Below are 15,338 nucleotides of genomic sequence, written 5' to 3' on the forward strand. Positions count from 1 at the left end.
CAGCCCAGGGCGTGATCCTGGAGTCCCACGTCGGGCTCCCTGCATGGAGCCTGTTTCTCCCTCTGCCTGTGTCTCTGCCCTTCCCCCCCATGAATAAATAAATAATCTTAAAAAAAAAAAAAAAAAAGAAATGTGGTTGGTGTGACCGAAGCACTTAGCTTTTATTTGTATTTAAAGAGATTTTCCTCACGTGCAGAGCAATGGAGTTATAGTTAAGGGGCTTCTCACCGTAATTAGAACATAATCCCAACTCCTTTCCACCCCCAAAGGGCCTGTACCACCAGCCTGGGCCTTCCTCTCCCACACTCCGTTCTCTGCCTCATTCATTCCCACAGCTCTGCTCTCTCTGACCTTTCCCAATACAAGCCGGCTTAGGTTTTTTCTTTTTTAAAGATTTTATTTATTTATTCATGACAGAGAGAGAGCGAGAGACAGGCAGAGGGAGAAGCAGGCTCCGTGCAGGGAGCCTGACGTGGGACTCGATCCCGGGTCTCCAGGCTCAGGCCCTGGGCTGAAGGCGGCGCCAAACCGCTGGGCCACCCGGGCTGCCCCGGTTTAGGGTTTTTGCATATGCATTTCTTTTTGTGGGACACGCTACCCTGCTCTTGCTCTTTCCAAGCCTTACGTCTTGGCTTAAAGGTCACCTCTGCAGAGGCTCTCTCGGACTGCGCGCGCCCAGTGACATCCATCCCTCCTTATTCTTCCGCTTTTTTCCTGCAACGCCTGTACGGCTATTTCTTCCCTCCTCCTTGTCTGTCATCCACCCCTTCCAGGTGGGCCTGTCCAGCTCGGCGGCCCACCCCCGTCCCGCGTAGACACTAGGTTCTCTCTCCCGCGCACCGCGCGGCGGACTCGGGCTCAGGCCCGCCGCGGACGGGGACCCACGCAGCAGCCGCACACCCGCCGCCCGGCCAGCGGGGATGAAGGGCCGGCGGGGCGGGGACCGGGGGGACGCGAGCCCGCACAGGAGCGCCCGAGCGCAGGCGCGGGGCGGGCAGCGGAAGCCCCGCCCCTTCCGGCCGCGGCGCGGACGCCTCGGCAGCCACGGCGGCGGGGCGGCGGCGGTCGCCAACTGGGCCCGCCCCCTTGCCCCCGCCCCGCCCCGCGCCGCCGCCGGCCGGGCCGCTGTCAGCTCTCCTCGGCGTCGGGCGGAGACGCGGTGTATGCTGAGCCGCTGCGGCCGCAGGCTGCTGCACGTCCTGGGCCTTAGCTTCCCGCTGCTGACCCGCCCGCCGCTTTTCCTCTGCCCTCGCCGCCTCATGAAACCGCTGGTCGTGTTCGTCCTCGGCGGTCCTGGCGCCGGCAAGGGGACCCAGTGCGCCCGCATCGTCGAGGTGAGGCCCGGGCAGCTGGCGCGCTCCCTGGGCTTGACCGGACGCCGGGTCGGCCCGTCCCGCCGCGCCGGGCGGTCCGCGCCCCCCGGAGCCCCGGTCTCCGCGGACTACGAGTTCCGGCGACCCTTGCGGCGCCCGCGTGGCGGTGGTTGAGGGTCCTGAGGCGCGCGGCCTGTCGGGACTCGTAGTCCACGTCCCCCCGCCTCGGGGGCGCCCAGAATGGAGGGGGACCGCTTGGGGTCGCTTTGTTCCCGCGCCCCTCTTTCCTTACAATTTGGGGACCAAGTTCGTCTGGAGAGTGGGCTGGGAAGGGGATCCGGGAGGATCAGCCTCCGGGCCCCCCCGCCCCCGGCGCGCCGAGGTCCGCGTGTGGCTGGTGGGAGGTGGGTGCGGGCAGCGGGAGCGCGGGCGGGGTAGGTCAGAGGCGGTGTGCGCTCGCGGCTGTCCGGCGGCGGGGCCGGCTCCTCCCCTCCACCCCTGCCCGCGCGCCCTCTGCGAAGCCCGGTGTCAGCCCTGGGAGGAACCCCGGGGACGCGGCGATGTGCCCGCGGCGCTGTGCTGGCCCCGGCCGTGGCCGCAGCAGCTCCGAGGCGCAGCCGGGATTCGTGCGGTGGAAAAGCCGAGCCGCGGGGTAGGAGTTCAGGCTGCAGCCTCCCGCCCCGCTCCGGCCCCGCTCTGGCCGCCGCCGAGCCCCCTCCTCCCTCCGACTCCCCTTTGCGCTCTCGACCCTAAGGCTGTGCACCAGATTTAAGCTCAGCGTAAAACACCTCCCAGCGCTAAGATTGCGTACTTTCTTTGTTGTCGCTTCACGACGTGTTAGGGTTACCGGTTCAATTCTGTTATTTTTCAAACAGATAAACGTGCTTAGCCGCAGTGACACTGAGGAGAAAGGCTTTATTGGCGAATCCGGGGAATGAAATTGGAGGTAAAGGAAAACAGAGGATATCTAGAAACGAGTGGTCCTGTAGAACACCCAGACAACCCCTGTGACACTCGGTGACCACACAAGGCGTGACCCAGAACTTCTAAAATAATGCCCTCCTCCGTTCCAGGACGTGGCTTACAGCGTTACCTTCGGGCTTTCACTCCTCTCCTGTGTTCATACAATCCACCCCTGTCCTATATTTTATTCTCTAAAGAACGCCCAAAGAAAGTCAAATGGTAACATCTACTTCATCGCTATTTTACAGATGTCTTTATAGTTATTGATCATTTTTAGGAATAAAAGTGGAGCTAAATCGACCAAAAAATATTTTTTTTTCTTATTTTTATTGGTTCTTTTAACTTTTTAAGACAAGTGGCAATCGGATGATTTCAGGTTTGTTTGCTTTTAATATATGAAATACATGTATATGGTATGATAGGGGAAGGAGAAAAGATTTCAGAGTCAAACAGACATGGGTTTAAATCCTCCTAACTCTGCTGTTTACTATTTTTTTTGTTTTGTTTTGGTTTTTAAGATTTTATTTATTTTTTAGTAATCGGTACACTCAACCTGGAGCTTGAACTCACAACCTGGAGATCAAGAGTGGCAAGGTCTACAGACTGAGCCAGCCAGGCAACCCCCCATTTACTGTTTTAGTCCCAGAGAAGTTGTTACATTTAGCTGGCTTCCTCTGTGAAAAGAGAGAAATAATACCTATCTACTATGGTATTTGTGAATATTAAATAAGGTCAGATATCTGGCACACATAGATGCAGACTTTTTTCTCCATTTTAGACTTCCTGTTCTTAATTTTTGACGTTGGTTATTTATACTTTGAAGCTGTATTACTTTAAAAATTGGTTTGTGACTGAAACCTATATTTGAATTCATTTAAATATTTTGTCTCTGAATCATGACCTGGTTTTAAATATCTACATCTAAACTAATAATACTCAAATTACTCCACTGCTTTAAAAATAATCTACACATTCTGTAGCTAGTATTCTTTACTCTGTTCAGTAATGGCTGATAATGTTTTAAGTCTGTTAATTACCAACTAGAAGACTTCCATGATTAAATGTTTCATACTGTATTATTCTTTAATATTTTGGCAATTATATGAGCTTAAATTGTTTTAAATTGTCATCTTCTTTCATGAAAATAGTTGCTCTTGATTCCAATTGCCATAAACAAGTTGATTTAGACAAATTCAAAATAGTTTATAATTTAGCAATTGCTACCTCCTCACTGACTAAATTAAACAGTGGAATGTCTATGAATGTTAAGTCAGAGGGTTCCCCCCCATGAGTCTTTTGTATTTTGACTCAATATTTTATTTCATAGGCAAATATAAACTGAATCCTAAACAATTGTAATTTTGGGGACTAAGTTTTTTTCTGTACAGAAAAAGTTCTATAAGTCAAGTTTAAACTTCCTGTCTATCATGCCAGTGCTAATTTAGCTCACAGAGTACCTGAAATATGGCTGAAATACAATTTGGGGAGATGGGGAATTACATTGATTTCCAACTCAGCCTGCCAGAAGTACCTATTTGGGCCTGGCTATAGAATCTGAGAATATCTGGCCCTCCAATGTCCTGGGGCATTGCAGTTAGTGATGAGGGTATAATGGGAGGGAAGCTGGTTTGTATGTCTGTATGTACTTACTATTTCTTTTCTCTCTTCCTTCCATCTCTTCCCTCCCTCCCTCCCTTCCTTGAGGTGAGTTACCTCTGCTACTTACTCTCCTAGACCTTACGGAAGAAAAGGCAAATCTGATATAGTATCTTCTGCAAGTGTTCTGAACTGGGAAGGGAGGATTTCAGGGAGATTTGGGGTTTGACTTCACCCTTTTGTTTGTACTGGTCCTCAGTTTTATTTTCTGCTTAATGGCTTCTAAATCTGTGGCCTCTTGTACTCCATTTGTCTTTGAAAATTAGCCGTTTTCTAAATTAGTGCAATCCTTTCATTAGTTAAGTGCTTAGAGTTATTGTGGAATAACTTGTTACTAAAAAATCAAGATGGAGAATCTGTGTAATTTTTTTAATTTCTAAAATTAAATTATTTATAATTATTTATAATTATTTATAATTATTATAATTATTATTTATAATGTTTTGGCCCAAGAAAAATTTTGGTGCCATCACCTAAATTTGTCTTTCAAAATAACCACATTTTGCATGTGTTAGCTGGAAGGATACTTAAACCTCCTCCTTTTTTAAAGATTTGCATACATAAACAATCTACGCTAAAGCTTATCTCCATGCCAAATTGCTTTCTTCAGAACCCCAAAAGCATTCTTGTCATTTTGTGTCATAACTCTCTCCAGGGCCTATATGGGTAACTCATACTTCGTATGGTCTTCCTACCTACCGTGCTTAGAAATTTTGGGATAGTATTAACTTTAAGCATGTAGAAATAAGAAAGTTGATTTTATTTACCTTTGTGTTTCCAGTGCTGAACATTGTGCCTGGCACATATTAAGGGCTCAATAAGTATTTTTTTGAGTCAGTAGTTTTAGAGGACCCTGGTTTGTCCTAAGATGTAAGAAGTTTTAAAGTTTGGTCCCCAGGGGGCGCCCAAGTAGCAGTTAGCTCTCCCAATTTCAGGACGGAAACGTTTGAATGAGACTCAGCTGTCATACTCAGATTTCTTTTTTTTCTTTTTTTCTTTATTTATTTATGAGAAACAGAGAGAGTGAGAGTGAGAGAGAGAGAGGCAGAGACACAGGCAAAGACACAGGCAGAGGGAGAAGCAGGCTCCATGCAGGGAGCCCTACATGGGACTTGATCCTGGGTCTCCAGGATCACGCCCTGGGCTGAAGGCGGCGCTAAACCGCTGAGCCACCTGGGCTGCCCCATACTCAGATTTCTTATGTAACACTTTTGCTTACTCTCACTGAATAAAAGGTATGGTTGTGAAAATCTGCTGAGTGTTCTAAAACCAAGCTCCTGATTGCAAATCCCTAAAGCAGATTATGGTTCATAGAAGAAATTAGATAGGAAGATCCACTGAACCTTGTTTAATTAGGTCTTTCTCTCCTTTTGGTGGAATAGGATAGAGTAAGAAATAGGTTGGTTTATATATATATACATATATATATATGTTAATAGAAAGTTTAAATTATCTGTAAAAGAGGTAGTCCACATAATTCCCGACTCTTCTGAAGTACCACCTTTTTATTAAAGCTGATTGTAACAGAATTTTTTTTTTTTGTTAAGAACTTGTAGGAGGGGAGAATATATTGAGATATTACTATCATTACTTTTGTTTTTTGTTTTTGTTTTTGTTTTTTAATTTTTTATTTATTTATGATAGTCACAGAGAGAGAGAGAGAGGCAGAGACACAGGCGGAGGGAGAAGCAGGCTCCATGCACCGGGAGCCCGATGTGGGATTCGATCCCGGGTCTCCAGGATCGCGCCCTGGGCCAAAGGCAGGCGCCAAACCGCTGCGCCACCCAGGGATCCCATACTTTTGAAAGCTTGCTCCTTTTATGTACTTGGTTGGGAAAAGCTAAACACCTCTAATTCTGATGTTACTCATATTAGCTGTCTAATTTTAATTGCTTCCGCATCTCTTTCTCAATATTCTTAGAAATAAAAATGCCAGTGTATATGTTTTTTTTCACCTCCAGATGGGATTCTTCTATTTTCTACTGAATGTATTGTGGATATCTTTTCAGGTCTTTACATATATATTTAATTTATTCTATTAGTTGATGTGAATATTCCATAATATTCATATTCATGTTCTGTAGCATAGGTGTACCATTCCCCATTGATGGACATTGAGGATAGTCTTCAGGAATTGTTTTACTATTGCAAACAGTACTTTAAAAAACTTCCTTGTAAATATGACATTGCATATGGATACTTTCTTTGTAAGTTAAGTCCTAAAAGTAGGATTGCTGAGTCAGAGGATATGCATATTTTTATTTTAATTGATAATTAATTGTCAATACTTTTCAAAAACATTATACTTATTAGATTTCTATCAGCAGTGTATGGTTCCTTATTAGCACAGGATGGTTATCCGTCACTTTAATTTTTGCAAATTTGTAAATTCCTCATTTTTTTCAGTAGGTATATAAAAGTAAAAAGGCATAATTTTAAAGATTACCTTTTACTTGTCATTTATTTAGTTTTTTGAGAGCTAGGGATTGTGATTGTTGCTGAGATGAATAAGTTACAGGTCCTACTGTTGAAACCTTACAGTTAGTATGGGGGTAAGGAAGTTAATTGGTGACTACTATAGAACAAAGTGGTAAGTCCTATGATACAAATGTACTAAATATACCATTTAGGTAAGGAAACATTTAAATTTTAGTCTAGTGGGTCAAGGAGGTCTTCCCAAGGTAGATGATATGTCTGAAATCAATTTTGAAGGACAATAGGCAAGAAGCTGGGAGATGTGGGGGAGAGAATACTTAAAGCAGAGTTACCCTTGAATAGGGTAATTGGAGGTTTCATTTCTGAGAAAAGAGATTGACCCAGAAAACAATTCCTGAATACAGACTGTGTGATGTATCTGTGTATAGGGATATAGGCTTCTAGGGGCTTTCAATTTATGGAGATAGACACACGCTTAATAGAATTATATGAGAAAAAATATTTAAAAGTTTTGCAAATATTAAAGTTTAACATTACATTGCTTTAACAAAACTTTATCTTTTAGTTTGCTTTCTGAACTGTATTGTAATGTCTCCAAGGGTGGGGACCTGTCTTTTACTCCTCCTGCCTGGTGTTTAAAATGCTTGCTCATCTTGGGGGATCCCTGGGTGGCTCAGCGGTTTGGCGCCTGCCTTTGGCCCAGGGCGTGATCCTGGAGTCCCGGGATCGAGTCCCACGTCGGGCTTGGAGCCTGCTTCTCCCTCTGCCTGTATCTCTGCCTCTTTCTCTCTCTCTCTATGTCTTTCACGAATAAATAAATAAAATCTTTTAAAAAAAATGCTCATCTTTCAGATCTTAGTTTCATACGGAGATTCCCAAACATTCTCAGTTCATGGTGCTCTTAGTATCTCAGTAATTTTTTCACAACTACTGTAGTCCAAAAGAAATATCTTAAGTAGCATAGGTGTACCATTCTAATTTGTTAAGTAATTAGATCTGAACAATACTTAGGTATAGTGAAACAACTTGTGATCTTTGTCCACATTTCCTGACTTAAATAGCTCCCCAAAACCCTTGGAATTTCCTAAGTGTTGAGAGTTACAAAAGTGTTCCTTGTTAGGTTAAGGAGGTGAGGTTTGGACCCTGCCTAAGGAAGGGGGATGTTTGGTTGCGAGGTAAACCCACCATGTGATCTGGGGGTTGGAACTTTCAGTCTCACCTTTTCCCCTTACCTCCAGGGAGGACAGTGAGCCTGGATGTTTTAATCAGTTGCCAGTAGCCAGTGATTTAATCAATCATGATTATGTAATGAAACTTCCAAAAAAAAAAAAATGGAGGACAGGGTTCAGAGAGCTTCTGCGTTGGTGAACACGTGGAGATTTAGGGGGAGACACTTGCATGGAGTGGGCATGGAAGCTCTGTGCCTTTGGCTGTTCCTGAGTTACATCCTATTTACAGTAAACCAGTGATCTAGTTAGTAAAATGTTTCTCTGAGTTCTGTGAGCCATTCTAGCAACTTACACCCAAAGGGGGTCGTGGGGCCCTCTGATTTATAGCCAGTTGGTCAGAAGTACAGGCAATACCTTTGACTTGGGACTGGTCTCTGAAGTGGTGGTGGTGAGGGGGCAGTCTTGTAGGACTGAACCTTTAACCTGTGTAAGCTGACAATATCTTCTGGGTAGATACTGTCAGAATTGAGTTGAATTCTCAGACACTGCTGGTGTTAGAGAATTATTTGCTTTGTGAGGGAATCTGTCCCTCAAGTTAGAATTGGATCCGGGAACCCCAAAGACTATGTGAATGGGTGGAGAACCTTGAATTTCTGATTTACTTTCATATTTTTAGTGCCCAGCAGGATATCTGGCATAAATAGATGCTCAGTAAACATTTAAGTAGATTTTGAAGCCATTTAGACCTGGGTGCCTGCCCTTGGTGAGTTACTTAAATTTTTGCTTTTTAGTTCTACTGAAAATTTTGGGATATTAATCTACTTTTCATGGTGTTTATGAGGATTAACCAAAAGAACATATGTAATAAAATGTCTGGCAGAGTGCCTAATACATATTATTTGTGTAAGTTAGCACCCCCCCCCCCCCCACTTTGCCTACTCTGCTTATTATCCTTAAATAGTCATGAAGGAAATGCTTAGAGCAGTGAGTCTAAGTAGCTACACTTTGGGTACATTTTGGTACAAGTAGCTACATTCTTAGTCATTAAACTGAAGAAGAATTGAAAGGATATGAATTAATGTCGAAGAGTCATACCTATGTATTGTCTATTAGGCAATATGTAGTGTTCAGATTCTATAGTGAGACTGCCTGGGTTTGAATTTCATCCTAATACCTACCGCGTGTGTGTGTGTGTGTGTGTGTGTGTGTGTGTGTGTGTGTGTGTTTGTGACCTCAGCCAACTCATTTAATCTCTCTGCTTAAATTTCCTCATCTGTAAAATGGGAATAATAATATATAGGAGTGTTGTACAGATTAAATGAGCTAATATATGTAAAGTTCTGAGAGCAGTATCAGACATGTGGTAAACTATATATAAATGTTAGCCTTTTTTTTTTTTAAGGGTTTATTTATTTAATTGAGAGAGTGAGAGCATGAAGTGGGGGGGAGAGGGAGAAGCCGACTCCCCACTGAGCAGGGAGCCCTACACAGGGTTTAGTCCCAGGACCGTGAGAAGTTGCTCTAGTAGTGGGATTTTTAGATCAGGTAAGAGAAGGGTGGACGTGGGGGGATGACTGTCTTATTCTTCATATCATGTTGGCTTGATCACACTGACTCTTGTTAACCTTAAAGCTAATACTTTTAGCCCAATTGCCTATGAAAATGTATCTGCTCTAACATTTCTATTACTTTAACTTGACAATTAAGAACATTTTTACAGACTAAACATGTGATAAGAGCACTTAGAATTTAATAGAGAACAGGTATGAGTGAACATATTGTTTGCCAACAATTTTATGCTGCTAGGTAAATAAAACTAACAAAACATTATTACTTTGGTAAAGGAAATAGCATGAGTTGCTACCTACCATTCTCAGAAACTTTCACTTTGAGGGACTGGGTCCTATGAATCATGTTCCATGCCTGGTTTCCATCAGTCTTCTCCAGAAGACCCATAAGTTGGTTTTATTCATCATTAGGGTGTATCTTTTATCAACAAACAATTAAATATGCTTAACTTGGGGCTACACAAAAGACTGCTGCCCTGCTTACTTTCTCTTTGGAATTTCTGTGATGTATTCATCACTGGTATGTGCTGTTGGAAAGTATTATGTTTAATTTAACGGGTAAGATACACGTTTATAATTATGTATGGTTTATTTATCTATTTTTTAGATTTTATTTACTTATTCATGAGGGACACACAGAGAGAGGCAGAGACATAGGCAGAGGGAGAAGTAAGCTCCCTGTTGGGAGCATGAGGCGGGGGGGGGGGGGGGGGGGGGACACTCACCTGTATCACGCTCTGAGTCGAAGGCAGATGCTCAACCACTGAGCCACCTAGGCATCCCAATTATGTATGGTTTAGGTAGATAACATAAATTAGTATTTTCTTGGTGTCTACAGGGAATAGAGACAGGCCAGATGTTTTGATTATGTAATTGGGAATTAACTTAATGGCTGATTTAGGTTTTTAAATTGTAGAATATTTTATTTGCTACTTACTTAGTAATTATTAGATGAGGCAAGTGGAAATGGTAACAGTGTCAGAAGTGGTGGCGGTCTCAAAGGCAAGAGTGAAACAAGGATGGTCAAAATCTGACTGATATGCCTGGCTCTTTGTGTATGGATAAAGTTCTCCTCTTCATCCATATGGTAGGATACAACCAAATGATAAAGTATATCAAGTTGGAGTTTCCTTTTTAATTTCTACCAGCAGATTCTATTATTTAAAGGCAATAAGTAGCTTGAAGGCAAAAGACTGTCTCTCTGTGTCTGTCACCGAGGAATTGCCCCAAATGCCTACTGTGGATTAATAGTCAGGAGACTTGGGTTCAGGTGCTTTTTTTCCTCTCCACTAACTGGCAAGGCAGTTTATCTCAATGTTCTCTTTTGTAAAAGGAGATGGATAGAAGTAGGTGGTCTTGCCAACCCTGAAACAAATCTGTATCCCAAGACTTCAGTGATCCATGTGTAGTCACACTCAGAGATAAATTATCCAGTCCCTCTGAATAGGTATACCTTCTGTGCCATTTGTGTTGTATGAATTATGAGCACCAAGCAATTGTGTTTAATAAATTCCCATGTATTTTATGTTTACATAGATCTTTAGGCTGATAACAATGTATAAGATGGGAAAAGAAATAGCTTTCTGAAATAGAATTGTGTATATTGTATGTATTTTTAAAGTTACGAATATGTAAGAAATGGGATATTAGGACCAACTTTCTTACAAGAAAGCATGGAATTAGAAAGCATCTAGACTTTGGAGTCAGACATTGGTTTTAATCTCTGTCTACCACCTACAGTTATTTTCACTAACTTTTGTGATTCTGTATGCCGACCTCACTGAGTTGTTAGGAAGGTGAAATGAGATGATGCTTCTATAACATTTGGCCGAGTACATGACACTTATTTTAGAAAAGATCTATAAAAAAGAAATAAAAAAAGGGGAGGGGGGAGGCGGGGGGGGGGTAAAAATAAAAAAGAAAAGAAAAAGAAATAAAAAAATAATTTGGATAAAAATAGTTTTGGAAAGCATTATATTCTTTGTTTGCTATAACATAGGAAGTGATTGCTCACTAATCAGTTTATAAATTTTAGAAAATCTAGTATGGTATTTTAGAGTCTATGGAATATGAAAGATCTTTCTACTTAGAGAAAATATTTGGAGTTAGCTTACATTTAAAATTCCTAGAAAGGGTGGTGGATTTAAGGAAGTTTATAGTATAAATGCTATTTATTGAAAATAGATTATTAGATGCCAAATGGAGCTAATGACCTAATGATGGGTTAAGTGTCGAGCTAATGCTGTATAACACACTGTTATTAAAGATGTGCATGCTTTTTATTTTGGTTACTTTTTTATTATGCAAGTAGTATAGACACATTACACAAAATTTAGAAAATATAGATACATAAAAAGAGTATAGGGGCGCCTGGATGGCTCACTCAGTTAGGCATCTGACCACCTCAGGTCGTGATCTCAGGGTCCTGAGATCAAACCCTACATTGGGCTTCCCACGCAGGGGGCAGTCTGCCTGTCTCTCCTCCCCCTTCCCCTCCCCCCTGCTAGTGCTCTCTCTCTGAAATAAATAAAATCTTTAAAAAGAAAAAAGTATAAAAATTACCAGTAATCTTACCATCCAGAGAAAGCTACCATCAATCAGTATTTTGGGGCATACGTATTATTCTGGACATCTTTTTTTTAGTAGGCTCGTGCTATTTTTTTTTTTTTTTTTGGCTCGTGCTATTATAAGTGAAAACAGGTTTCCTGCTTTTTTCACTTATAATATTATAAACATATTACCATATTAATAAATATACTTTTACCATGTAATCTATTTAATAATATACCATGTAGATTCGATACATTACATAATTAATTAATTCCCTGTTGTGGAAATTTTATTGTTTGTGATTTTTCAGAAATTGTATTGTTTCTTTAGAAAATAACTTCATTGAAATATAATTCACCTACCAAACAATTCACCCATTTGAAGTGTATAATTCAGTGGCTTTGGAATATTACATTGTTAATTTTTTAAAATTGTGGTAAAATACAACCAAGATTTCTCATTTTAACCAGTTTAAATGTACAGTTGAGGGATCCCTGGGTGGCGCAGCGGTTTGGCGCCTGCCTTTGGCCCAGGGCGCGATCCTGGAGACCCGGGATCGAATCCCACGTCGGGCTCCCGGTGCATGGAGCCTGCTTCTCCCTCTGCCTATGTCTCTGCCTCTCTCTCTCTCTCACTGTGTGCCTATCATAAATAAATAAAATTAAAAAAAAAATTAAAAAAAATGTACAGTTGAGCAGTGTTAATCGCATTCACCATGTTGTACAGCCATCACCACTTTTCTAAAACTTATTTGATATAGAAACAGAAACTGTGCCATTTAGCGTTAAGTCCCTATTCCTCCCTTTTTCAGTCCCTGGTAACCTCTGATCTACTTTCTCCCTTAATGAATTTGCCTATCTTATATTCTTCATACAAGTGGAATCACAATATTTGTCTTGTTGTGTTTGGCTTATTTCACTTTAGCATACTGTTTTCAAGGTTTGTACACATTAGCATGTCAGTACTGTATTCCTTTTTATGGCTGATGTTTCATAGTTTGTACTTATCACATTTTGTTTCTCCATTTATCTGTTGTGGGACAAGGGTTGCTTCTCTACCTTTTGGCTATTGTGAATCATACTGCAATGAACATTGACATACAAGCATCTGTTTGAGTCCCTGTTTTGAATTCTTTTGGGTGTGTAGCTAGGAATGTAATTGCTGGGTCCTATGATAATTCTGTTTAACTTGTTGAGGAACTGCCAAACTTCTCCACAGTGGCTATACCGTTTTTACATTCCCATCGGCAATGCATAAGGGTTCCAATTTCTTCACATCCTTACCAACACTTAATTATTTTTGGTTTGTTTAATTATAACCATCCTAGTACTGTGAAGTGGTATCTCATTGTGGCTTTGATCTGCATTTCCCTCATGAGTAGCATGAACATCTTTCATGGACTTGTTGATCATTTGTATATCTTTGAAGAGGTGTCTATTCAAGTCCCTGACCCATTTCTTAATTGAGTTATCTTTTTGTTGTTCAGTTATAGGAGTTCTTTATTCTAGATATTAAGCCTTTGTCAGATAGATTATGTGCACACATGTTATATTTAACCTTTTGAGGAACTGCTTGACTTTCTCATAGTGGCCACACCACTTTACTTTCCTACCTTCAGGGTATAAGGGTTCTAATTTCTTGATGTATTGGCCAACACTTCTTATCTGTTTTTTCTTTTCTTTTCTTTTCTTTTCTTTTCTTTTCTTTTCTTTTCTTTTCTTTTCTTTTCTTTTCCTTTCTTTTCTTTTCTTTCTTTCTTTCTTTTTCTTTCTTCCTTTCTTCTTTCTTTCTTTCTTTCTTTCTTTCTTTCTTTCTTTCTTTCTTTCTTTCTTTCTTTCTTTCTTTCTTTCTTTTTTTCTTCCTTTCTTGCTATTCCAGTGGGCGTGAAGTGGTATCTTACTATGATTTTGATTTGTATTTCCCTGGTGACTAGTGATGTTGAGCAGCTTTCCCACTTTCAAGCTTTCAAGCTTACTGGTCACTTGAATATCTTTGGAAAAATGTGTATTTGGATCCTTTGTCCTTTGATGTTATTGTTTTTTCTTTCTTTTTTTCCTAGAATATTGCATTTTAAAAATTACCTTTTTGTATTGGGTTATCTTTTTTATTATTGAGTTATAAAGTTGTTTACATATTTTAGATACAAATCCTTTATCCAGCTATATGATTTGCAAATATTTTCTCCCATCCTGTGGGTTGTCTTCTCATTTTTTTGATAGTATCCTTGGAAGCACAGTACTTCTTAATTTCGATGAGGCTTTATGACTTGCACATTAGGCTTTCTATTGCCTATGATGCAGAGATTAAAAGACTGATAAGTTTTAAAAAGAGGGTAACTGGTAAGTATATGTCTTACACCTGGAACTGAGAGTAGGGGGTGGAGGAGAGAGAGGGTAGTGGTGGATGGAAAGGAAGAGTGAGAGTAACAGATTCTTAACTACTTTCTTGACTGATTGTAAGGCATAGTTGATGCCACGGTAAGTCAGACTACTGGGCTGGGTGAGAGGAGTTGCCCATTTTGCAGAATGGTTTCCAGCATTCTTCCTATTGTATAGTCATGGCAGGAAAGAAAATTTGCCATAAAATTTCCCATACATTTACCACTTTTTCCTGTATATGAAGAAATGAGGCTGTAATCAAGAACTGGGAGTCCCTTATATTTTGCTCTACATTATAGAAATGGGTATAGTTCTCTGTGGTCAACATTGAATTCCAGGCTGGGCTAGGATTTGGTTTTGATGGCTGTGCCATCAAAAATGTGTATTCTTAGACTGACTTTGATTGATTGTTGATGCACAATGTTATATTAGTTTCAGGTATACATAGTGATTCAGGATCTCTGAAGGTTATGCTATGCTCATGGCAAGTGTAGCTACCATCTGTCACTGTATGATGCTATTACATTATTATTGACACATTTCCCTATATTGTATCTTCTGTTCTCATACCTTACTCATTCCATAACTAGAAGCCTGTATCTCCCACTTCCCATTACCCATTTTGCTTATCCCCCATCCCTCTGGCAACCATCAGTTTATTCTCTGTATTTGAAGATCTGATTCTGCTTTTTGTTTATTTACTCGTTTTGTGGACTTTAATTTTAAATTGAGCAAAATGTAATGAAACTAAATTTTATACACCCCAAATTTAAAAATATGTACTATCTTTTACAGCCAAATAAATAATGGTTTTGCTCACACTTTCTTCTATTTGTACAGGTTGGTGGACTAAAATGAAGATGATTCTTTGTTAAAGTTAAGCAAGATTAATTATGTCAGAAAATGCAATTGAAAGAGGTTGCTTGGCACAGTAAAGTTCTGAAAGTGCTCCAAAGGGTTATTCTGTAGACTAGAGGTAGTACAAGTATATTGTCTTTGCCATGAAGGTGTCATTTTCAGAACAACTTGCTTATAATTTTGAATTCTAGTTTCTAAAGTGGGGCTTCATTGAAATATGTTTCCTTTTAAACCTTTGCTGCTGTGCCTTTTGGATTCTCTCAACTGAGTGTTGTCTCTAAATTTCCATCTGTTTCTAGGCTATAAAACTGGACTGTTTTCTGTCTCCTTCTATAACTCTTGACTTCATGCCCACGTAGTATGTTTTTGTGTTGCTATATTATACTTTTGTTTCTCTTTTGTTTAAGAAATGGATCACTTTCCAGAGAAAGTTTTATTCAGACATTT

The 15,338-nt window shown here is 40.8% G+C and overlaps 1 protein-coding gene across 1 annotated transcript in view; it reads left to right on the forward strand.

The window, feature by feature from the left end:
- Positions 1 to 1,021: 1,021 nt before the first annotated feature.
- CMPK1 (cytidine/uridine monophosphate kinase 1) overlaps positions 1,022 to 15,338 on the forward strand; it is a 33,252-nt gene continuing 18,935 nt past the window's right edge. The window contains exon 1 of the mRNA XM_041738624.1: positions 1,022 to 1,334. Within this exon, the coding sequence (XP_041594558.1) occupies positions 1,164 to 1,334 (171 nt within the window). The 5' untranslated portion in view covers positions 1,022 to 1,163. The remainder of the gene's footprint in view (positions 1,335 to 15,338) is intronic.

Source organism: Vulpes lagopus, chromosome 23 (genome assembly GCF_018345385.1).
Source record: "Vulpes lagopus strain Blue_001 chromosome 23, ASM1834538v1, whole genome shotgun sequence".
Taxonomy (NCBI): Eukaryota; Metazoa; Chordata; class Mammalia; order Carnivora; family Canidae; genus Vulpes; species Vulpes lagopus.